The sequence below is a fragment of the Sycon ciliatum genome, chromosome 10 (assembly GCF_964019385.1).
Source record: "Sycon ciliatum chromosome 10, ocSycCili1.1, whole genome shotgun sequence".
Lineage (NCBI taxonomy): Eukaryota > Metazoa > Porifera > Calcarea > Leucosolenida > Sycettidae > Sycon > Sycon ciliatum.
This window is the reverse complement of record NC_088652.1, coordinates 2,442,891-2,468,013: the sequence shown is the minus strand read 5'-3', so window position 1 is coordinate 2,468,013 and position 25,123 is coordinate 2,442,891. Positions and strand designations below refer to the sequence as shown.

General features: G+C 48.1%; 1 protein-coding gene across 1 annotated transcript in view; it reads left to right on the top strand.

The window, feature by feature from the left end:
* The first annotated feature begins 3,754 nt into the window (after positions 1-3,754).
* Positions 3,755-25,123, top strand: part of LOC135826380 (uncharacterized) — a 44,327-nt gene continuing 22,958 nt past the window's right edge. Inside the window, exons 1-12 of the mRNA XM_065338991.1 lie at positions 3,755-4,127; positions 4,451-4,506; positions 7,670-7,769; positions 9,503-9,745; positions 11,395-11,450; positions 14,253-14,358; positions 15,429-15,680; positions 16,060-16,115; positions 18,425-18,530; positions 18,860-19,214; positions 22,735-22,793; positions 24,044-24,125. Coding sequence (XP_065195063.1) covers positions 3,953-4,127; positions 4,451-4,506; positions 7,670-7,769; positions 9,503-9,745; positions 11,395-11,450; positions 14,253-14,358; positions 15,429-15,680; positions 16,060-16,115; positions 18,425-18,530; positions 18,860-19,214; positions 22,735-22,793; positions 24,044-24,125 — 1,646 coding nt within the window. The 5' untranslated portion in view covers positions 3,755-3,952. The remainder of the gene's footprint in view (positions 4,128-4,450; positions 4,507-7,669; positions 7,770-9,502; positions 9,746-11,394; positions 11,451-14,252; positions 14,359-15,428; positions 15,681-16,059; positions 16,116-18,424; positions 18,531-18,859; positions 19,215-22,734; positions 22,794-24,043; positions 24,126-25,123) is intronic.

Sequence of the window (25,123 nt, the reverse complement as noted above, 5' to 3'; positions counted from 1 at the left end):
GATTGAAAGAACAGTAGATGTAGATGTATGTACAAAGACAAGTAGGGATTGATGAGGAGAGAAATGGGGAAAATCAACTGCAAGGTGGCGGAATTCCGTTGATTGCATAAGCATAGTCAGCTGTAAATTTCCTGAGGGCAGCTTTGAACTTATAGAGCGAGGCTTCCGATGTTAGACTGGGGGGTAAACAGTTCCATAGAATAGCAGTTCGGAACATGAAGAGAGACTTAGACAATGATTTAAATTTGGGAAGAATGATTTTATTTGGTCGTCGCTCACTATTCGTAATCTTGAAATGGAAATCAGCAAGGTAATCACGATGATGGAAAACATATCTGTGAAAAGTAGTGAGACTGATGATTTGACGACGATAGGCTAGTGACTCTAGGGAGCATTTAGAATTTAAGACAGATTTGGAAGAAGTGTAATCAAATGCAATTTTTTTCTTTTTCAGTAGAGCTCTAGCAAACCTTGCCTGTAATTGATCAAGAGTGGTCATGGGTTTCTTATTAGATCCAAACGACCACACCGTACAGCTATATTCGATCAAAGGTCTTACGAACCCTTTGTACAGTATGATCATTGCCGAAGGCGTAAGTTGCTGGGACATAATTGACAGTAGGTGCACTCGATATCTGAACTTCGAAGTTATTGAGGCGACATGTTTGCGGAAATCCAGGTTGTCGGTCAAGGTGATGCCAAGATGTTGCAGTTCGGAAACCACCGTTAATGGCTCATTGTACATTTGGTATTGGATTCCTGCAGTAGGTGTATCATTGATAGCTCTATGGCACAGCACGGATGTCTTGCTTGCTGAGAATTCACCTCCATTGTTCCTGCCCCATGTTTGACATGCATCGAGATCAGACTGCATGTTCGCTCTACTGGCGAGGGTGTCTTCAGGTTTGTAAGCCAGTAGGAGGGTGACATCATCTGCAAATAGATATTGCGTGCAATGTTGCATAGCGTTGGGCAGGTCATTTATATAGAATAGGAATAGGAGTGGTGAAAGGTGGGAACCTTGAGGCACTCCGCAGTTGATGCTCCGCTTCTTCGATTTAGTGCTATGTACCTTCACTTCAATTTGTCGATCCCCTAAGAAGCTCTTCAGCCATTTTACTGACGAAGCTGTAGCAATCTTACCGAATTTCTTTAGGAGTATAGAGTGGTCGACCCGGTCGAAAGCTTTCCTGAAATCTAGAGATATCAGGTCAAAATTAGTGCCATTATCAATATTTACAGCCATTGATTGGGTTAGCAAGATAAGTTGGTCCGTTACAGACTTGTTGCGTACATATGCGAATTGACCTTTACAAATTACACCCTGGGTCATCAAGTATCGAAGTAGACGTTCCGAGAGAATCTTTTCCATTAGTTTCGCTATGCATGGGAGAAGGGATATAGGTCTGTAATTGGTAGGCTCTTTGGCGCAACCTCTATTCTTGTACACCGGTATTACAGTGGATGGTTTCCAGGAGGACGGGAACACACCATCATCAAGGCTCTAGTTGAACAATACTGATAGTGATTGGGAAAGGATATCTGCGAATTGGTTTAGTATACGGTTTGTCAGGTTGATGTCTGATGATGATTTATGTTGTTGCAGCCTCTTTGCTGCATCGAAGACTTCAACAGGGCGTATGTTTCCGAATCCAAATTTGTTCCCATCGACGTCGGCTTCATTGATTGTTATACTAGTTGCTACAGTATTCGGCGGCGTTGACTGAGTGGTGCATTGGCAGGCAAAGAAGGTACACAGCGTTTCGGCCTTCGCTTGATCTGTTTTGTGAATTTCATTGCCGTTCTGCAGGTCTGGAATTGCCTTTTTATTTGTTTGGTCAATATTGCATATTGCTTTGGCACGTTTCCACCACGCATAGCCACCCTTTCTTTCCTTGCCAAGCATTGTGTATCCGAGCGTTGACAAGTATGTGTCCTTGGCGGCTCTTAATGACCGGTGGTACAGGTTGCGCGAGAGTTTGTATGCAGCTCGTAAGGAATCGTTGAGTGGCTCCTTTCGGTGGAGCACATAGAGGCGGTTAGTTCGCTGACGTTGCGTCTTAAGTTTTTTTGTGAACCATGGTTGGTTCGACTGGGTGTTTTTCCGGCGTGTGATGGTCGTTGCTGCCTGAATTGCCTGGTCCAGCAGTGCAGAGTAGGCCATGCATCTGAAACTGATGTGCACATTGGTGCCCTGCATGCATTCGGTCAATGGTAGTGTGCTCAGTTTCTGCCTGAGGAGGTGCATGTCAACCTTTCTGGAGACTGCGGCTGCGTTGACAGTACTTCTAGAGTGGCGTTTCTCTGGTGGAGAATATGCGCAAAATAGAGGACAGTGGTCTGCAATGGGCATGGATGTGTAACATGAAGTGACAAGATGGGGCATATTAGTTAAAATCAGGTCTAGGGACGGATTAGAATCTTTAGTTGGCCTCGTTCCATGGTTCTTGGAGACCATAGTGAAGCCATAGTCGTCAAAGGCGGACTGCATGTGTCTACCTGCAGTGTTCGTAGGGTCTGCGTTGTTCCACTCATTGTTCTTGGAGTTAAAGTCTCCCACGACAATTACTGGACGGTTGTCAACGAGGGGGTGAAGAGGACTGAATGAGTTGCAGAATGCAAGACTATCGTGTCTTGGAGGACGGTACATACAGGAAATGATTGTAGCTCCTGTTTCGACAGTTATCATCTCTGAATTGTTGCACTCTAGATCCCGGCGGCGCATAGCACAAAGGGCGGACGAAGAGAAAACTGCTACCCCACCACCACCCAAGTCGCTCCATGTAGTGCTGCACTGGGACCGGTCACGACGGAACAGGTCGTAACCTGGTATCTTAATGATCTCGTCTGGGATGCACGAATTTAGCCACGTTTCCGTTATACACAAAATGTCTACTTTATGGTGGTCAAGGAGGTCTGTAATATCAGCCAGTTTATGTTTCATACTACGACAGTTCAGGGTACATATCCGAATGCAAGAATTATTGTTATTGTTGTGGGGGGATGCGTTTACTGGTGTGGTATCAGGACTGAGGTGGAGGTTGTTCTCTTACAAACGTTGAGTGGGGTTGGGCACGATAGGTGCGAGGCATGAAAACTGGTGCATGGGGATTGAGTGGGAACACGGTCGTGGCTGCTGTTGAGCGGGGTTGGGCACGATAGGTGCAAGGTATGAAGACTGGTGCATGGGGGTTGAGTGGGAACAAGGTCGTGGCTGCTGTTGAGCAGGGTTGGGTACGATAGATGCGAGGTAAGAAGACTGGTGCATGGGGATTGAGTGGGATTGGCCGGTGTTCTCACTGTGCTATGAGATGCTGCAATAAATAAATAAATAAATAAATAAATAACACCCCCCACCCGGGGGGGGGGGGGGGGGTTATACATGTACTCTTGATGGTATGTGTAGGGCTCCCTGCTCTGGAGAACATACGTATGCGTAGGTCTCCCTGCTCTGGAGAACATACTACATGTAGTACATGACTATGGTGTACTACATGTATTTTAAAAATCTACGCATTTCAAAAAGTGTGTACGCCATTTTCTCTCCCGTAGTCGTACCGTACTCTTTGATCTGTACGATTTTCCTTTGCCCATGACATGTTGCGGAAGGAATTAATTTTTTTTAGGTTTATTAGTTTTTTTTGTTTTTTTTTTGCTGGTGAGCACGTAGATCTACGTGCACGTGGGCCACCAACTACTCGAACGAGTCGAAGTCAAACTGTCTGCACAGCTGTGTAGAAGCGTGGAACCTTCGCATGCATGCAAGATCTGATTCCTTTCGCCACTTTCAGCTTTTATTATTGTGAGACAGTCAGTGTTGAGTTGTTGAGTTCGACTAGTTCTTTCTTTGTAGTGGCTACTAGTGCACTCACGCCTCACCTGTTCACTTCTGCTAGGCCCCGAACAGCTGCTGTTCTTCAAGAGTGGTGCTGTTCCTTGAAGGAATAGCCAAATGGAAGGATTTGGCGGCGGACCCCGCGTTCAAGGCGTCGGGCGAGGCCGGGGCAGGATATCTGCCAATGGACCGACTCCTCGACCTGGAAGCAATGCTCCTGGCGACGGATTTGGCAACTCCGATGGAGGTACCACCATGGAAATTGCCTCCAAGGATGTTCGATTTGTTGTAGGTAAGTTTTTGGCAAGCTTGGAGCATCTCTGACTGCTGCATTATGTTCAAAGCGATGGTCTGATGATCTCAATTTTCCCACAGTTTCATTTCAGTATAACACATTTTACTTTTTTAGTACCCCGATGATGGCCAACGGGCGCCATAGCAGAAATTGTTCTCTAGAGTGCGACATAGAGCCAGCGAGTGTGGGGGGTGGAAATATTTGCTGCTGCAAACAAGTCATTGCAATGGAGTCGAGTGGTCGTAAAAACACTCAAAAATGTTTGTGTTGAGTATTTTTTGTGTGTAAATATTGCTCTGATGTGTGGTGCGTGTGATTAGGCCGCGGCGGATCCAAGATACGAGAGCTGGAGGAAACCAGCGGTGCAAGAATCCAGGTAGGCAACAGTAAATGTTGCTTGTTTCCAACTTTGTGCCGCCAAGGTTTTTTCCTGATTTTGCTTTTTTAATTTTTTTTTTATACGGTAATTTGCTTTATTTAAAATTAAAAAGAAAGGAGCAAAGGCGTACAATCATGTTATCCGTAGTTTGTCCACCACTAACAATAGCCAGTGCAGGCTAAATTTTAGTTTTCAAGGAAACCCTTCGAAAATGGTACCAATCGATTCAGCATGGCATTTTCATTCCTCCTGCAAAGTTTCAGCTGATTTGGAGTCATGACAAGGACGCTATGGCGATTTGAAGATCGAAAAACTTCAGTTTTGTTTGTCAAGAAGAAAGGCCATGATCGCACACAAATCATACAACCCGTGTGGCACAATGATTTTTGAACGAAGTTGATCCGCGGACCCCGTGCTTCGCGCATGCACGCATGCATACTGCACAGTACAGAGGCTTTTTTGAACGCAGATATGTAGTTCTTCATCTTCTTCGAAATGTCTTCCAAATGCGTGGTGCTGGTGTTGTTCTCAGCTTCGTCAAGGCAGAATGCAGCTGCATGTGATGCTCCTGTGTGTTCATGCATGTTCTCTTTTCGCGTCTCGACATTGTAGCGTCCAGACTCAGCTCGACTGGAGAAGATTGAGGAGACTATGCTTTGATCCACATGGAAAATCGATGAAATTTGGTAATTATCGTCGGGCGCTAAAAAGCGCTGGGGAGCATGGGGCTAAAACTCCGTAGCAGTCATCCCTACCATGACAGGCATCGACTGGTATATGTTCCATTCTGTTCCCAACCACTACGGGTCATCTGCGAAGCTTTCTTCTTCGCCGATTCTCAGACAGATCGTACGTCTTCGCACTGTATCTCTCGTCTCCCTCAACGGATCAAAACACGGTTTTCGCCAGGACGAACACAAACCCCCAGATTTCGCGGCGGCAACATCTTCGAGTAGGGAAAAGCTAGCAGCTAACCAGGAATCACCAAAAAACACGTGTAATAGTGTGATTTGCGACAGCTGTCATTGTGCCGTCGCACCATGCATGTACCATGCACGGGAATGGAACACGGATGAGTCGTTTTATTACGACAGCCTGCACTGGCTACTAACAACTATGAGAAAGATGCTGATGAGTCAGAACGTGCAACAGTTAGCACAATGATAGCTGATGTGCTGTACCCGATGTGGTACTCACATTTTGTTAGTTTTTGTGTGCGACAAACTTCTGATAATACTTATGCTGTGTTGCCACACCTGCCGACATGTCAGTAGCCTGCCGATTTTTGGGGCCTGTCACGACCTGCCGACAATTGACCGTCTCCTGCCGACAACAGCCGTGAAAGTGTCCAAACTTGACCTTTGTGCTTGGTTTAGAAGTCATGGTCCAGAATTTTGGCTTTTACTGCTCATTACGAGTGTTTCCATAGAGCTCTCTCCTACAATACAAACATCAGCTGTCTGGGGGAAATCGTGTGCACTGTAGAATCCCGCTGGTGGGTTTGTACAACGAAGCTTGGCGATGTTCGAACTTGGCCTAGGCTTATGCGCGGGTGGGTTTATTTGCTCGATTCTACGATATATTAGGGTTACTATGAGGGGGGGGGGGGGCATTTTATTTTTTTCAGTCTACTGATATTTGGCTATAATGATGTGGCAACACTGCTTATGTAAGCCTTTGGTCCTTTTCATAAGCTGAGGGAATGGAAAAGGGAAAAAGTCTGAAGAAATAATCCAATGTCACCTTTGGTCCTTGTTTTTCATTTTAATCCTTGGCTCTCCACGTGAATCTTCTACGATTTCTTTCACTTGGGGGGGGGGGGGGGGGGGGGGGGGAGTTGGAACCAGCACGGCTGTCCCGTATGGTCATGTGATAATACGTGAAGCCACTCTACTCCCACCCCCTGCTGTTCCCATGTGTTGTACCAGGTCTATGTGGTGGTGCAGTGCCCGCTCCATAGGAACATACGTTCGTCTACAGTGCGGTCCAAAGAAATCCAACCTCATGAATAATAGCGTTGCCGGGCGCTACGCAGCCCTAGCACTGCACATACTGGCCTGTGCACTCTAGCGCAACACTACTTTATTCATGAGGTTGGATTTCTCTGCCCAGCACTGTACTAGGATGCGAAGACGGCAATTTTCAATTGTTGGAGTTGAAATCTAATGCCGTAGAGACCTGTATGCTGCAGCTAGCTTCGGAGCAGAGCTTAGTGTTTGTAGTTTGCTGAGACCTTTCAGCGCCTACAGTCCATTCAGAAAAAGATGGACTTCTAGCTTTTGGCCATAAATGGGTCAAACTTTGAGTTTTTTTAGAATTTTTTCTGCAATCCCCTATGGAATCCTCTTCCAATTATGTTTCTGAAGTTTTTTTCTCCAAAAAGCAAGCCATAACAAGAATAGGATTTCGGCCAGGTTTTGCCCCCAAAGCATTGAATTGGGAAAAAACGTAAAATCCAGGCCGTTTGACCCCGTCTGCAACAATGCATTGTGCGGTTCGAACCCCAGTTCAGGTACCCTTTTGGACCCTTTTTCAAATTTCAAATTTCGCTGCACTGTACGATGAAATCACGAAAAATCGCCAAATACGGGAGCTCGCCAGAGCCAGGGCCCATTTTTTTATGAATGGACTGTAGCACTGTTTTGGTGACGATGTCTGATACATTTGTCATAGCTGTTGTTTTGGAGGCAAATACTAGATGAAGTCCGAATCCATTCCAATCAACAACAACAACAACAACACCACCTGGTGTGCAGTTTCAGTATGCAGCACGTTCTGTTGATGGCTGCCATGATGGTTTGGTGTGCCAGCTGAAAAGGACAAGACATCCGGTATTATGTGATCAGCTTCTATGGAGTTGTGGATCTACCTAGGGTGGTATTGCATTGGGAATGGCATGTCAGTCACCTTCTCAGTACAGCAGTAGTAGTAGGACAGGGTGAATGTATTCTTTGGCCCTAATCAAGTTTGTCATCCAGCTCACTGCCATGTTCTTCCCTTCCGTGCTCTTTATTTTCTATTGTTTCCGTCTCGTCTCATCTGTCTCGTCCCGTCTCTCTCGTCTCGTCTCTCTCTCGTCTCTCTCTCTCTCTCTCTCCCGTCTCTCTCTCGTCTCTCTCTATTTCTCCCATATCTCACTCCCTTCCTATCTCGACAACAGCTTGATCGGAATACTCAAGGCCCGATGGCGTCGATCATGCTGCGAGGTAGTCCCGTGCAGATTGACACTGCCAAGCGCATGATCAATGAAGTCATCGCAGGTCAGTGTGCGTGTTTGTGTGTGTGTATGTGTGTGGGCATGTGCACACGTGTGTGTGTGTGTATGACTGTGTGTGTGTGAGCGCGCGCGTGTGTCGTCTATGTTTTTGTTGTCATCGTTGAGTTTTCACATTTTGGATTCCATTTCCCGGCTCCCCATCAGTAGCCTTCTGGTTTTCCGGCTAGTGTGTGGTTCTGGCATTGGCAAAGTCAGTCTGTGCTCTGTTGTTATCAGTACTGTCAGTCGCTGAAAGTAGCCTTCTGGTTTTCCGGCTAGTGTGTGGTTCTGGCATTGGCAAAGTCAGTTTGTGCTCTGTTGTTATCAGTACTGTCAGTCGCTGAAGACCTGGGCGGTCAGCCTCCTAGCCTAGATCGTTCTTATTTTCATATACTGTAAAACTTGTAATTTTCGGTGTAACTTTAATTTCGGTGATTTCCGTTGAGAAACCAGGCACCTAAATTTAAATTACACCTAAAAAGCACTAGAGTGTGCACTGTATGTGAAGAGAAAGCTGGTCACCTAATTCTAAATTACACCTGAAACCTGGCAGGTTCCTGGCACCGAAATTTTAACCCTTTACTGTCCGTACATACAAGCATCGATCCAATGGGGTCGATGGGGTAGGCATTTTGAAATTATCGTAACTTGCTCAAATCTAGGTATTTTGGAGAGATCGAAATATGTAGGTCGAAGAGAAAAGTCTCAGCTGTCGCCTCGAACAATTCCCGAAGCGATACGAAGAGCGGTTGCTGAGTTATCGCACTCGTAATTCTGATCCCGGGAAATGTGCGTTCAGAGCGCGACGCGCATGTCGACGGCTGGGATTTTCCCTGTTTACGTCACCTGTTGGCAAGGCTACACCGATTCTAATTCAAAAGTAGGTTCCCGGGAGTCTCTACGAAAATATTTGAGCTCGATACGAGCAACAGGGGTGACATGGTGGATTGAGATCGATCTCGAGCGTGAGCTCAGCGCTTTTGCGCGTTCCCTGGCTTGCAGCGCTGGACCAGTGCATCCTGTGGCGCCGAGTGTGGGCTCATTGCGTTCGTCTCGTCAAGACCTTTCCAGGATGCCCAAGATCGTGGAAATCGTCAAATTCAAACCAAAGTTACGTCTAATTTTAGTTTCAGATTTTGTGGTTGCGTGGGCTTGTATACATTTTAATCGGACAGTAAAGGGTTAATGCACCTAAAATTACATGTTTTACAGTACTACAGTCTACTGAGTATGTACCGTTCAGCCACCGTGTATACATTGGTATGCTGTGCTTAGTGAAATGCTAGCTCGTCCGTTCTTCGGCGCCTGGCAGTACTGTGGACTGTCGAGACATCAATCCTTTTAAACTACACTATGTTGTTGCAGTATACCTTCTGGCCAGAGTATTTTTGATGTCGTCAGTTCTATGCCGGCTGTAGTCTAAGCACTTGCACTGTATTGCCGGCACATGTGCAAAGGTAATGTAGTTTGCAAACCCGCATTACCGCCGGCTATGCAACTGTGTTGAGACAGGCAGCCAGCTTAGGAAGTTTCGCCCTTGCCAGGCCGTCATCCCCACCATGTATATTGTTGTGTGTGTGTGTATGTGCATCAATGTTTAGTTTTGTGTGTATATGTGTGTGTATGTGCGCACGTGTTCGTGTGTGTGTATGTGCGCATGTGTTCGTGTGTGTGTATGTGTGTGCACTTACGTGTGCTGGGGAACATGCATGTTTTGCTACTTTTCCCACTGCACAGGATCCAGCGCCGGAGGCAACGCTGGTGGGGGGTTTGGTGGCGGCTTCGGTGGTGGCCCAAGTGGCGGCTTCGGTGGTGGCTCAGGTGGTGGATTTGGTGGCAGTTCTGCTGGTGGATTTGGTGGTGGCGCGAGCGCTGGCTTTGGAGGTGGTTCAAGTGGTGGATTTGGAGGTGGTGACAATGGAGGAGAGCAAGGCAGTACCACTTTCCGCATTCCCAATGTTTCACTAGGCCTGATCATTGGTGAGTTGTCAGTGTGCCAGCTAGTGTTGAAACGATCTCACCGGATACTCGTTAGCTCGCTCGCCAGAAACTCGGCTCGTTTGTGCGGCCAGCTCGTTTGCACTAACGAACACCGTACACTGCACTCCGTACACATGGCAGTACATGTCGACCGGGGAGTCGTACAATATTTTACGACTCCCTGGTCGATCGAGAGTCCAGTCCCGCGCAAAGTGAAAATCATGACACTTGAGTTGACAATAGTCGTTGCACTTGCAGCTTTGGTGGACTCTACTGATGTCTTGTTCCGCATCTGCTGACCTGTCGCAGGATATGCTTCGGTCACCTCTCCATTCGAGTGAAAGTAAATAATTACGCTCAGTCGTTTGGAAGTTTTCTCCCGCGATGCAGCGAAGACCAGGGCTACTTGCAATCTTTGCAAAACGGTCTATTCTTACAAAGGCTACTCGACGACGGCGCTGAAAAGACATCTCGACACCAAACAGCAGTCCGAAGTGAAGCAGCAGCAACCCCAAATGCCGGCGGTGATAATTATTTGAACCAGCTGAAAAAATTGAACTTAGAAAAAAAATTGTTCAAAAAATCATATTTGCCACATCAATGAAACTCGTTAGCTCGCTCGATAGCTTGCTCGTTAGTGGAACTGATCGCTCGTTTGTTATAGATACGCTCGTTTCAACACTAGTGCCAGCAGTGGCATTACATGTCTGGATCACCCTTTAGAGGGACCACTGGCTGGCTGTGTGTGTGTGTGTGGGGGGGGGGGGGGGGCTGTGTGCGTGCGTGGGTGCGTGCGTGTGTATATGTATGTGTGTGAAAGAAGCACCCCCCCCCCCCCCCCCCCCCCACACACACACACCATGTAACGCCCGTCGCAAGAGAAGCACGCAAATCTGCAAATGCACTGGATGTGCACCCACAGATTTTCTCTTTATAACAACGATAGCGGATCTGATTCTGATTGAAACAGATCAAGACAAGCGCCAGATAACTGTCTAATCCACACAACTGGCAAAGCCATGTGAATCGACCCCCCAATGCACACCTGGTCTACACCACACGGAGTACATCGGAATAGGACGACCAAGACAGTTACCTATGCACACCCTACACTTGCTGGGGTAACCAGTATAGACAGCACGCTGCTTTGATAAAAGCAGACACTAGATGCACTGGTACCTTGAAGTGAAATTGGAGTTATTTTACCAACCAGCCTCGGCAACTGGGTACTGGGAACCCAGGGCCAACAGACGTACCAACAACCTCAGCCATGAAAGCTATAATTATAGTAACGACACACTGGATTGTGGAGCCGAAACTAGTCCAACTTCCAAAATGCTTTGGCAAGAGGGTAGGTAGCCTTCCGACAGGTGTGTGTGGGGTGGGGGGTGCTTCTTTCATTCTCCTAGGTGGCTGCCAACAGCCAGTGCATGCCAGAGTATGTGGTGGTGAGGTGTGTGTCTGTGTGTGTGTGTGTGTTTAAAGTTTTGAATTTTAACAACGAAAATCCCGAGGCTTTTAGACATCGATGAGACCAGAATCCTTAATTGTGCTCTGCCTTTCTACCCCTGCCGGCGTGGCGATGTGGGTGCATGTGTGCTGGCGCTGCACTCTCTTCTTGTGTGCGTCGTTTCGTTTCTCCTTACCAGGACGGCAAGGTGCAACCATCCGCTCGTTGAGAGACCAGTTCTGCTCCGACATTCAGGTTAGTGGGCGTTGTGCGGTGATGCGTTGGGCGCTCCTTACAGTCCATTCATAAAAAGATGGACTTCTAGCTTTTGGCCATAAATGGGTCAAACTTTGAGTTTTGTAAAAAATTTCTTCAGCCCCCTATGGAATCCTCTTCCAATTATGTTTCTGAAGTCTATTTGTTCGAAAAGCAAGCCCTAACAAGAATAGGATTTCGGCCGGGCTTTGCCCCAAAAGCACTGAATTGGGAAAAACTATCAAAATCCAGGCCGTTTGACCCCGCCTTCAACAGTGCATCGTGCGGTTCGAACCCCAGCTCGGGTACCCTTTTTGGACCTTTTTTCAAATTTCAAATTTCGCAGCACTGTGTACGATAATATCACGAAAAATCGCTAAATACGGGAGCTCGCCAGAGCAAAGACCCATCTTTTTATGAATGGACTATAGATGGTTAGGGAATACAAATCAAAGCGCTTAGCAGTCACAGGGTGTAGGACGTACCATTGTCTATAGTCAGTTTCAAAAAGATTAGCAATCCTGGCGATCGCTCGGGGAGTTTGCCGTCTTACCGTATGAGCGCTGCCTGGAAAAACTCACTGTGAACTCGAAGAAATATTCCGCGCGAAAGCATGAAAAACGACTACTCACTCATTGGTACTCGTACATGGTCGTCTGGTTTACAACAAACGAGTTCTTCCTCGCATCGATATGGAGTCAGAGAGGACATGTCGAAAGTGTGGTAAATTTTGACGAGCGGGATGCGTCCGTTTTGTGACCAAATCGATTCTTTGAGCTGCCGCGGATGCAATTTACTCTCACGATGTGACGAAAACGGCATTGACACAGACTCATTCCCAAGGCCTTGAAGTGGCAGAGCTATCCGTGTGACTTCGACGACTTTTTGAAAGCAGACGCCTGTGAAAGCTGATAGAAGACGGCGTTGACTCCTAAATTCAAATAAATTAGCGATCTCAATTACTAAAATAATTCTCAAACAGAAATCGATCGATGTGCCGGTGTATTCAACAACACGAAGCTACAGCGCAATGACTTCCGTGTTCACTCACACGGTTTCAGTGTTGTGTGTGTTCACAACTTCAAATGGCGTGAGCCAGTCAAGTGTCAGTCAGTTCGGCAGGAAACGCGAGCTCCAACAACAAGTCGTTTGGCGCAGCCACCTTCTTTGTCTTGTAGAGGGGACGGCTCGATACCGGGACGCTTTGACAGCCAAATTTGTATAGACCCAAGCCGATCATCAGCGTTGATTTTTCACTCGAAATATGTTTGTGGAAGGAAACTGGCATGTTCAAGTTTGCTCTGGGGCCAGAGTCAATCGAACTGAGCCACTCCTTTGTGTTGACCCATTGCCTCCAAGTTGCCCAATTTTTCGCTTCAAAAAAGTTCAAATCAGAGGTGGCTCCAAACCGGACACGTTTTAGAGTGCACGTCAAATTCACTCTGGGTCTGAAATTAGGTAATTGCGATCGCTCCACGACGGCCAGTACAGAGTAACAATAAGCCTTGTGTGTGCTTCCATTAGTTTTGATTGGTATGCGGTGCTTTATTGGCGAGAGGCGAGCCGCTGTTTACCTGCGACAAGAAGTTGATTTTTCGAAAGTCGTAAAACTCAAGTCGCAGTGCGAAGCAACACGTCAAAAACTCACCTGCTTGATATGGCGCTTCTGGTCATCGCAGAGCCATGAAATTTTGGCTCGGAGTATAACACATCGTAGTCTCACTGTGACATATGTTTTAATCAAAATACCAAGAGAGAAAGTGAATATTGAGTCCGTTCCGGTTTGCAACCTGTGTCCTATTTGAAACCGTCGCCTCTACCAGCGTGATCACCAAAACAATGAAAAAATGAAGAAAAAATGTTTGATTTGAAGATTTGTTGGGATTTGAACTCACAACTTCATGGTCAGCAGACAGCATGCATAACCACAAGGCCAAAAAGGAAACGATAAATCGTGGGTTTCCGACGAAGCCGTAATTTGTTTCACTCCAAACTATTTTTCCGGGGTCCATCTACTCACAAAAAGTCGTTTTGCACACCTTTTTGCCCATCCCTGTACAACTGAGTCCAGCTATGTCCGCGCAGAGTTAGGTGGATCCCTAACCCGGGTTCTACTCTAGGAAATCCTCGGAATATCTGGGTGCTGCGTTCGCCTATGGCCTTGGGGTGCAGACCAACATTCTAGTTCTGTAATGATCGGACAGTAAAACCTGTCGAGGCGACCACTCGGATAAGGCGACCGCCTGCCCTAGAAGACCACTGAAACCAGAATCTAGGCATGCTATTTCCAATCAAACGACCCTGGATAAGGTAACCACCTGGTAACAGAGGCCACGTTTTGAAGGTCCCCTGAGTGGTCGTCTTAGACAGGTTTCACCGTTGCATGTACCTTGCAATGCAGTCCGTAAACTTGTGGGAGCGTACTTGCAAGTCCATTGCATCGCCTTGCATCCACACCAGTTCAGAATTCGATGAGACGGCTGTATTCCACGCTATGCAGCGCGTTTTGCGTTTCTCCCGTTGTCTTTGTTTTGTCTTTGCCCGTTTAGTGTTGTTTGACTTAGCAATTTCGCCGTGCAGCACACATTTCATATAGTCTTACATACACACATGCCCACACACGCTCGCAAAAGCCTGCACAACACACACACACACGCTCACGCCTTTGTAGCATCTCAGCCGTAACGTCAGGCGGGCACGTCTTCCTGTATGTCGGTCGATCCGTGCACACGTGAGCGTCTGGGTAGGGCATGGGCTTATTCTGTGCCTTGTGTTGCATAATGTCGGTGATGATCTGTACAGATTGACAGGAGCACGGATGACGGCACGTCTACATCGGTCACAGTCACCGGTGCTGCTTCTAATGTCGAGCAGGCCGAGGCCAAGATCAAGGATATGCTAGCCAATGGTATGTGCTCAGTTTGCATCTTGAAGTCTGAAGAAATGTTGAACAGGCGCTGCTTGGATGACGACTACATCCTTAGCTTAGCGGTAGAGCATCGCTGGCCATAAGCGAGGGTTCCTGGTTCGAGTCCTGGTGGTGACAGTCGGTTTATTTCTTCAGACTTTTCCCGTTTGCATCTTCCCCTCAAACTAATGAGTGTTCGCATCTTGTGCTATCATGGTACTAGTTTGTGTGTGTGTGTGTGTGTGTGTGTGTGCTGAAATCCCGAGACATAGGTTTAGGCGGCTGGATGCAACACCATCCAGCCGCCTAAACCTATGCCTCGGGTTTTCAGGTGCCACTGCGGCCGAGATTGGTCAACTGTGGTCAACTGAACTGTGATATACAGGGTGGATGTCTGTATTTCATGACAAACAATCTGGCTGTGGCTTATTTTCTAGTGCGGCCTATACTTTGGAAAATACGGTAGAACAATTTGTTTGCGCATGTAGTCAGTTCAATCTCCTTCTGCAAAGGTCTAGTAATTATTCTCTCCTCCTCCTCCTCCTCCTCCTCCTCCTCCTCCTCCTCCTCCTCCTCCTCCTCCTCCTCCTCCTCCTCCTCCTCCTCCTCCTCCTCTCTCCTCCTTCTCCTTCTCCTCCTCCTTCTCCTCCTCCTTCTCCTCCTCCTTCTCCTCCTCCTTCTCCTCCTCCTTCTCCTCCTCCTCCTCCTCCTCCTCCTCCTCCTCCTCCTCCTCCTCTCTCTCTCTCTCTCTCTCTCTCTCTCTCTCTCTCTCTCTCTCTCTCGCTCTCTCGCTCTCTCGCTCGCTCTCTCTCTCTCTCTCTCTCTCTCTCTCTCTCTCTCTCTCTCTCTCTCTCTCTCTCTCTCTCTCTCTCTCTCTCTCTCTCTCTCTCTCTCCCTCTCTCTCTCCCCCCCCACCTCTCTCTCCCTCCCCCCCCCACCTCTCTCTGTCAGTCTCTATTTTTTCCAGCTTGGCACTATTGCGTATATCGTCATACAGTGCAGTAAGCTGGTGCATGCCACTGATCTCTTGATGGATTTTCTATTCTATTTGTGCTGGCTTCTCCATTCAGATCGCCGTGCCGCCGGCGGCAACACTGGTGGTGGTGGTGGTGGTGGCTTCGGCGGTGGCACCGGTAGCATCGGTAGTGGTTTCGGTGGTGGTTTTGGAAACACATCCGATTCGGTTGGCAGTGGATTTGGTGCTGGTGCTGGTGCTGGTGGCGGCGGTGGATTCGGCGGCGGTGCATCCACGCATGCTGAGCCGTCCAGCGGAGAGACAGAGACTGTGGATGTGGCTAGCAGCAGCATTCGTCTTGTCATCGGTATGTCCATTACAACAACAACAACAACAACAACAACAACAACAACAACAGCAGCAACAACACATTCTGACATTCTGCTATGGTCTGCTTCTCCATACCAACTGCATAATCATCATTGTGCATGTATGACTGTAATACTCTTTGCTCTGTGAACAAGTTTGCACCTTGGTCTTTCAGTCCGCCATCAAGGTGTCACACACAGGCCAAAGTATCAATTGATTTCTGTTTCGGTGCTGCTGCTGCTGACTTTGCTGGTGCTGCTTCTGCTGCTGCTGCCTTTGCTGGTGCTGCATGTTGTTGTTGATGTTGTTGTTGTTGTTTTTGTTGTTGTTGATGTTGGTGCTGTCGTCATTGTTGTTTTGATGGCGACGGTGGTCAGGTCGTGGTGGTTCCAAGATTCGTGAAATTGAGGACTCCTCCGGTGCTCGTGTCAAGGTAGGTCACCAACTTCATACTCCCTCAACCCCCCGTTGGCAATTGATGGGCCACCTCAGCTATGTTGCATACCCTGTTTCCCCGAATACTGTACAGGCAGAAAATTTCGCCGGTCAGTAATTTCGTCCAAGTCCAAAGAAAGGGAGTTCGTCCGGTTGTAAATTGCGTCCATGGAGTGTATTGAAAAGCTGGACAAACCGACATTAGTCCGGCATTTATTTTATTCCAGAAGCTCCCTGGACGAAAAAGACGAAATTTAATTCCAGACGAATGTTTCTGCGTATACAGTGCAAGTCACGCCTTTTTTACACTAATTTCGAGGGCAAAGAAGGGGAATCCCCCGGGATGCGACTTGCCATTGAGTGTGATGTCCTACTTACCGTATATTCTCTATTATAAGCACAGGTCTCCATTACTAGCACAGTCTCTAATACTAGCACACTGTGAGCACCTTTCGAAACATTATAAGCACAGTCTCTATTATTAGCACGGTCTTGGTGGAAATCAATGCTGCATGCATGATATATAGCATGTATTTCTTCTTGCTCTGTATGGACGTATTGTTTGAAAAAATATAAGCACGGTCTCCAATATAAGCACGGGGTAGAGGGGTGTTGAAAAAATATAAGCACGGCGCTTATAATAATATACGGTATATGCATGTATTGAAACTGCACTTAAAGGGGAAGTTAAGGCAAAAATTAAAATTTCACCAGTTGTAGTCTTCGGGGTGCTGAGTCGAATGGTCTTGGTCCGAGAAAGCTGAGACGCTCCCTTCCTACTTGAATCCCAATCGAACTCGCGCACTTCCACCGAAACTGGGTGACTGCGCCCTACGAGATGGGGATTTGTATGCAAAATGTCACTAAAAGCGCCATTTTGTTCTTATAAAAGCATGGATGACCGCGATTGGCCCATATGTTGTAGTCTTTTGGACGCTGAGTCGACTGGTTTCGGTCCGAAAAGGCTGCGATGCAGCGTTCGCCCCTAATTCCCAATCGAACATGGTTGAACAAGCGGTCACGTGCTCCTGCGTACACCAGTCACCTGGTCACCGTGCCTGCAGGGTACAACTTACAGCCTGTTTTGACCTTTTTTGGGTGCAGTCCTGTCACTCGAGTTGAACCTTGGTGTGAAAGTTGTCGCCTGCTGGCGTGGTGACCAGGTGATTTTGGCACCCAGGAGCACGTGACCACTTGTTCAAGCATGTTCGATTGGGAATAAAGGAGGAACGCTGCATCGCAGCCTTTTCGGACCAAAACCAGTCGACTCAGCGTCCAAAAGACTACAACATATGGGCCAATCGCGGTCATCCGTGCTTTTATAAGAACGAAACGGCGCTTTTAGTGACATTTTGCATACAAATCCCCATCTAGTAGGGCGCAGTCACCCAGTTTCGGTGGAAGTGCGCGAGTTCGATTGGGATTCAAGTAGGAAGGGAGCGTCTCAGCTTTCTCGGACCAAGACCATTCGACTCAGCACCCCGAAGACTACAACTGGTAAAATTTTAATTTTTGCCTTAACTTCCCCTTTAATTCAAATTTCTCGTTTAAAAAAATAAATAATTTTGAGTGGATTACGGGTTTGGAATAATAAAAGCCCCTCCTGAATAGAAGCCTCCCCCCCCCCCCCCAAACCTGGCTTTGAAAAAATAGAAACCCCGGCTTCTAATTGAGTGAGTATGGTATGTGTGTCAAACGTCAAAGTGGGGGTGCGACTTATTGTTTGGGAAGTACGGTGCCAGGCAGGCACAGTGGGTTGGTCAAAGACCATGATTGAGATACGAGAGGTACCTGGCTCAAGTCCTGCCTGGGAGCGGTTTTTCCAGCCATGCTGCTATCCACAGTCAACTGTGAACTTGTGGCCAGGCACAAGGGGTACATGGACGCGGCTAATGGGGTTTCTCGACACTTGTGCCGGTGGTTGTGAGACTTATCCCCTCACCCCCACCGTGAGGCGCTGCATCTGCCGCTAGGGTTTACCGGGTGTTAGCGGCCGTCGTGAGTTCCCTTCCGGGAACGGACACGATCATTTACTTTACTTTTACTAACATCGATGATTGCAGCACTGAATGTGAAAGAAAAAAAAACATTAAAATGGTATTCTCGACACCTGTGCTACTTGGTAGATTGAGTTATTTAGAAATCTTAACCTTACCGCTCAGTGGACATTAATGCATGACTGTATGCACTTGTTTCTGTGTGTGTGTGTGTGTTGGGGGGGGTATGTGTATGCGTGCGTGGGTGTGGGGGCGTGGGTGCATGCACATGTCCTTGTATCCTCGTGTGTGTCCTTGTGTATACTTGCAGGTGAACCGCGACGGCTCCAACGGCACCACGACTCCAATCATAATCAGCGGAAGCAGTACCGCTCGCAGCAAGGCGATTGAAATGATCGATGCCGCAGTGGCAGGTGGTAAGTTAGGGAGCTAGATGCTTTCATGGAACCCGCCGTACCACCCTGGTGTGGACAGACCTCTTGCAATGACTTGTGGTCTCACTGATGGCTAACGGTCACTTGTGTGATTTGAGATAAATCATCGGCGGTGACAAACCCTCAGGATCGGCTGTGTTTGGTGAACACATCGCCGGTAGCTGGCGGGGACGCAGTCTTGACGTAAATGGTGATTTGGAAGCCATGTGCCTACAGTTCACGTACACGCATGTATTACTAGTATTTATACCTGCACTCTTCACACGCGTTCCCTTCCTTGATGTGTTCCTTGTTGATTGTATCAACTGCAGGCAGTGGCGGCGGCGGCCCGCCCGGGTTTCCATCCAGTGGTGGCGCTGGCGGCGGCGGTGGCGGCGGATTCGACGGCAGTAACTTCGGCTCCACCATCTCCTCCGGGGCTCGCGGCGATCGCTGGGGCGCGGCCAGTACTGGCGAGGCGTCCAGCCACGCCGTCCCCACCAACACCAGTGGTGGCGTTGGTGGATTTGGCAATAGTAGTAGGCAAGGGTTCATCAGCAGTAATCCGGACAGCATCCTAGCGGTCACTGCCACCAACAGCAGCAGCAGCAGCACCAACGGTAGCATTGACTTCAACCCCGCGCCACCCGCCTCCACGGTCGGCAGTCAGAAGGCACGTAATCCTGAGTAAGCTTAACCCCAATTGATTTGCTAGGACTTAAAACTGCGCTGACGAGTCCACAACGGACGAAACAGTTCTGTCCGCAGCTGGATTAACCCTTTCACGGTCTCAGAATTCAGTTAAAAATGAGGCTATTTACAGAATTCAACAATTTCGTACCTTGATTCATCCATAACTTCAGTTTCCCTTCGCTGATTTCGTGATCTTGGGCTCTCTGGAAAGCTCTGGACACGAGCAACACGCCGAGCTACAATTCGACACCAAGCGTGTCGTGGATCCAGCGCTGCAGCGCAGCGACATCGCCCCAGTGCTTGATTCACGACGAGAAACAAGATTCAACAGCCATTTCCCTCTCCTTGCTCACATCGAGCTCGCATTTTTTTGTGAGGAGTGCTGCGAGTCCGTACTCAAATTTGAATCCGTGTCTCTATGGCGAGAGCCAGCTGCAAAGGGAAAACCCGTCCTCAAGACCCAGCTCGCCCACTCAAATCGCAAATGAGCCGTGACGCAGATCGCGAGCTTCGTAGCATCGCAGCCGTTCACTCTATCGCTTCGGCGATTGTTCCTACGGATAGCCCGGAGCTTTCTCTTCAACCCAGATATTTAGATGTTCGAATTTGCTCATAAATTGACTGAGTTACGAGTTACGATAGTTTGAGACCGTGAAAGGGTTAAATTGATTTTTATAGTTTACTGCAGCCGTACGCGAGTTTGTTGATGGTACTGTAAAACCTGGAATTTTAGGTGCATTAAAATTTCGGTGCCAGGAACCTGCCAGGTTTCAGGTGTAATGTAGAATTAGGTGACCAGCTTTCTCTTCGCATACAGTGCATACTCTAGTGCCTTTTAGGTGTAATTTAAATTTAGGTGCCTGCTTTCTGTACCGAAATCACCGAAAATAAAGTTTAATACACCGAAAATTACATGTTTAACAGTATGCAGAATTATCTGGCCCGTACAAGAGGGAGGTTTCTACTACGTAGATGCCTCTAGTCACTAGTTGACGGAATGGAAACGGGACAAGTCTGAAGAAAAAATTGACTGTCGCCACCAGGACTCGAACCAGGGACCCTCGCTTGAGGCCAGCGATCCTCTAACTAGCCACTGAGCTATGGTGTAGCTGTCGTCCAAGCACAGGCCGTTCAACATTTTCTTTTGCCTCCAAGTCAGATTTCTAGCGCGCTGTCTGCCTGTTGGTTTGTCCAGCGTCATTCCTTGCTGTTCTGATCACGTGCAAGCGTCAGGCTTCTTCTTTGCTGACTGCATGAATGATTGCTGTAGTTTAATAGCTCAATGGAGGACTTGAGGTGATGAGAGTGACATCATCACAATCCGCCATGCAGCATCACAATATTCCAGGCAGGACAATAATGTGGTGATGCGAATGACATCATTGCGTAGGCCAGGCAGGACACAATGTTGATGGGTATGACATCATTGCGTAGTCCAGGCAGGACAATAATGTGGTGATGCGAATGACATCATCGCCTAGTCCAGGCGGGGCACAATGTTGATGCGTATGACATCATCACATACTGTAAAACATGTAATTTTCGGTGTAACTTTAATTTCTGTGATTTCGGTAAAGAAACCAGGCACCTAAATTTAAAGGAGAAGTATACCCTAAAATCAAATTTTGACCAGTTGTAGTCTTCTGGGTGCTGAGTCGAATGGTCTTGGTCCGAGGAAGCTGCGACGCTCCCTTCCTACTTGAATCCCAATCGAACTCGCGCACTTCCACCGAAACTGGGTGACTGCGCCCTACTAGATGGGGATTTGTATGCAAAGTGTCACTAAAAGCGCCATTTCGTTCTTATAAAAGCACGGATGACCGCGATTGGCCCATATGTTGTAGTCTTTTGGACGCTGAGTCGACTGGTTTTGGTCCGAAAAGGCTGCGATGCAGCGTTCCTCCTTTATTCCCAATCGAACATGGTTGAACAAGCGGTCACGTGCTCCTGGGTGCCAAAATCACCTGGTCACCGCGCCAGCAGGCGACAACTTTCACACCAAGGTTCAACTCGAGTTCAACTCGAGTGACAGGACTGCACCCAAAAAAGGTCAAACAGGCTAGTAAGTTGTACCCTGCAGGCACGGTGACTGGTGTACGCAGGAGCACGTGACCGCTTGTTCAACCATGTTCGATTGGGAATAAAGGAGGAACGCTGCATCGCAGCCTTTTCGAACCAAAACCAGTCGACTCAGCGTCCAAAAGACTACAACATATGGGCCAATCGCGGTCATCCGTGCTTTTATAAGAACGAAATGGCGCTTTTAGTGACATTTTGCATACAAATCCCCATCTAGTAGGGCGCAGTCACCCAGTTTCGGTGGAAGTGCGCGAGTTCGATTGGGATTCAAGTAGGAAGGGAGCGTCTCAGCTTCCTCGGACCAAGACCATTCGACTCAGCACCCCGAAGACTACAACTGGTGAAAATTTGATTTTAGGGTATACTTCCCCTTTAAATTACACCTAAAGGCACTAGAGTATGCACTGTATGTGAAGGGAACGCTGGTCACCTAAATCTACATTGTACCTGAAACCTGAAGTTTTAGTGTACCTAAAATTACATGTTTACAGTATTCCAGGCAGGACAAGAGAGATGATGAGAATGACATCATCATCACATGTGCGTGGTAGTGAGTGGCGAAAGAGTTGTCACTGGCCAGGCTGCGTGCTGGCGAAGAAGACAGCAGTGCCGTGTGGGTGCCTGGCCTGTGTGTGTGTGTGGGGGGGGGGGGGGGGGGGTGCTAGTTCCGTTGGTGGGTACACTTTTGCCTGATTGTGTTGGGTCTGTTGCCAACGGGCTTGGCTACTTGAAGGTGTAATGTTGTACCTGCCACCTTTGTTGGTTCCAGGGTTCACATACTTTCTATTTGAAGTATACACAAAGGCACACAATGAAAACCTTGGCAAATTAATTCCGTTGTGACTCAGAGTTTCAGCCGTACGCCGCTCTGCCTGAATCAGGCATTGAGCACTCTTGCAGAACCAAAGCATATTGCCTCTATGTATTTGAAGTATACATACCTGTTAACCATGGACTGCTTCTGGCTAGATTAACTCTTGTGTAATCAATGGTGCTAGTGAAGCTGATATCAGATCCACTCTGATTTAGCCACCCACACTAGTAGCAAATATTACCTTCACTGGGGGCAGGGGCAACTGCAGTTGGATTCCGGGACGGATACCCTGATGTCGACAATCCTTTTTGTGCACCTTGTCCTCACCCACTTACTGAGGTGTGGTGAGCCCATAAGTGGGATCATTTTCAAGCCCACCCAGAGTTTTGGAGATTTCAGGGGGTGTCGGCCGTTGGGCGGTTCATTAGCCAATTGAGTCATCTTTCCAAGATTCCTTTTGAGTCTCTCTCCCCTCTCCTGGGGAGACCCACGTGACCAGTTTTGGCAGTGAGCAACAAGTACAAGTGTGTGTGCTTATATGACTGTGTGTTTGTGTGTGTGGTGTGCGCGCGCGCGCGCGTGTGTGTGTGTGTGTGCGCGCGTATGTCTTTGTGTATGCAGTTTCAACTGGGCAGCTGCCATAGCTCGCAGTGATGAGATGACAAAGCAGAAATGGGCGGGTAAGATTCTCCTGCCTTGCGCTGGCTAAAGTCCTCATCCGTTTATATTGTCTACAGTACTGCCGGTCGCCGAAGACCTGGAGGGTCAGCCTCCTAGCCTTGACCGTTCTTATTTTCAAGTATTACAGTCTATGCACAGTTGAGTCACCGTTTTTTACTTTCAAAGTTTGGTATTATTGTTATTATTACGATATGACCCATCGACCTATCGAGGGGTTCATTTGATTGAAAGAACAGTACTACTAATACTATGTATGCTGTGCTTGGTGAAATCCTAGCCTGGTCGTTCTTCGGCACTCCGTTCCTCAGCACTACGTGTCTTCGGCACTCTGTTCTTCGGCACTCTGTTCTTCAGCACTCTGTTCTTCGGCGCTCCGTGTCTTCAGCAGCCGACAGTACTCTATTGTACTGCAACTGTACATTGCCTAGATACTGTGAACAGTTGTGTGCTGGCTTTAGTTTGCGCTTTGCCAGTGTGGATGCAGCCAGTGGGATTTCTCGGGCTTTGACCCACTTTGGTGGTGGGTCTGATCTACTCATCTGCCACCGCTTAAGAAGCTGCGCATGCGCTGCCTTGCTCCTTGGGGGTGGTGGCGTTCCCACGAATGCGGGGAACTCGGCCTCTAGCCGGGTCTCACATGAACTGTGGTTGTTTTCCTAGCACAGACGAAGGCGGCGCGCCAGGAAATGTGAGCGATTGGAGTCGATGTCGTTAGTTAGTTAGTTTGCCACCGGTCTACGTTTCGCACCGGCTTTGTTTTTGCAATTTCGCGCTCGTAGCAGAAATCACAACACATTCCAGATTAAAATACTCAATGGACCCATTGCGTATTGCCAAACATGGAAGGTATGAGTAATGCATGTGAGTACGCTGGGATCAGCAATGCACTGTTCAACACCCCAGACGACCATACCCAGGTGGCTATGCGAGGTGTTCTCGGTACAAATTGCGTCATTGCGCAATGAGCCCATTGGTTTGACATTCCAGTTCGCAAACGTTTCACGGTTTACTGTAGCGCTTTTCAAGGAAACCGATACGGGCGTGTTGTGATGCTGGCCTTGTTTTTTTTCTTGTTGACACGCCCGGCTGTTCAGAAGTGCTGTTTCAATTCAGTGTAATGTTGTACGTTGTGTATGCTCTGTACATTGTGCATGCTCTGCACGTTGTGCATGCTCTGTACATTGTGCATGCTCTGTGCATGCTCTGTGCATGCTCTGTGCATTGTGCATGCTCTGTACATTGTGCACAGCTCTACCGCCCTGTGCCAAGGACTTCTACATTGAACACGAGGACGTTGTGAAGTTCAGCCCGGAACAAGTCGCCGAGATCAGGTAAGCACCGGCTTTTCCCCGAAGACATGCCGCTGACCATAGTTGTTTGCGGCCGTAGATAACCCACACCACGGCACGCCACAGCACAGCATAGCGTGACAAATCTAGTCTTTCTTTTTTTTTGAATGGTGAAAATGATACTATTTTGTGTGAACGTGCCCCTGAAGGTAGATATGTTGTTCTGCATGTTGCTGGTGCTAGCTGCTGCTGCTGCTGCTGCTGTGTGTGTGTGTGTGTGTGTGTGTGTGTGTGTGTGTGTGTGTGTGTGTGTGTGTGTGTGTGTGTGTGTGTGTGTGTGTGTATGGCTCTCTCGTCGTGCCGATTGAACATGGTCCCTGATCTCGGCGGACTGCCGACTTTCTGCCGTCGCGCGTCGTTTTCCATGTTGTCGGCCCCGCGAGGGGACACGTGACAAGTAATGGCAGTGTTTACCAGGACCATGTGTGTGTGTGTGTGTGTGTGTGTGTGTGTGTGTGTGTGTGTGTGTGTGTGTGCCAGCTAGTTCGGTTGGTGGGTACACTTATGCCAGATAGTGTTGGGCCTGTTGCCAACGGGCTCGGCTGCTTGAAGGTGTATTGTTGTACCTACCACCTTTGTTGGTTTCAGGGTTCATATACTTTCTGTTTGAAGTATACATACCTGTTAACCATGGACTGCTACTGGCTAGACTAACTCTTGTGTAATCAATGGTGCTAGTGAAGCTTATATCAGATCCACTCTGATTTAACCACCCACACTAGTACCAACTATTACTTTCACTGGGGGCAGGGGTAGCTGCAGTTGGATCCCGGGACGGATACCCTGATGCCGTCAATCCTTTTTCTGCACCTTGTCCTCACCGACTTACTGAGGTGTGGTGAGCCCATAAGTGGGATCATTTCAAGTCCACCCTAGTTTGGTGACTTCAGGGGGTGTCGGCCGCTGGGTGGTTCAATAGCCAATTGAGTCATCTTTCCAAGATTCCTTTTGAGTCTCTCTCCCCTCTCCCGGGGAGACCC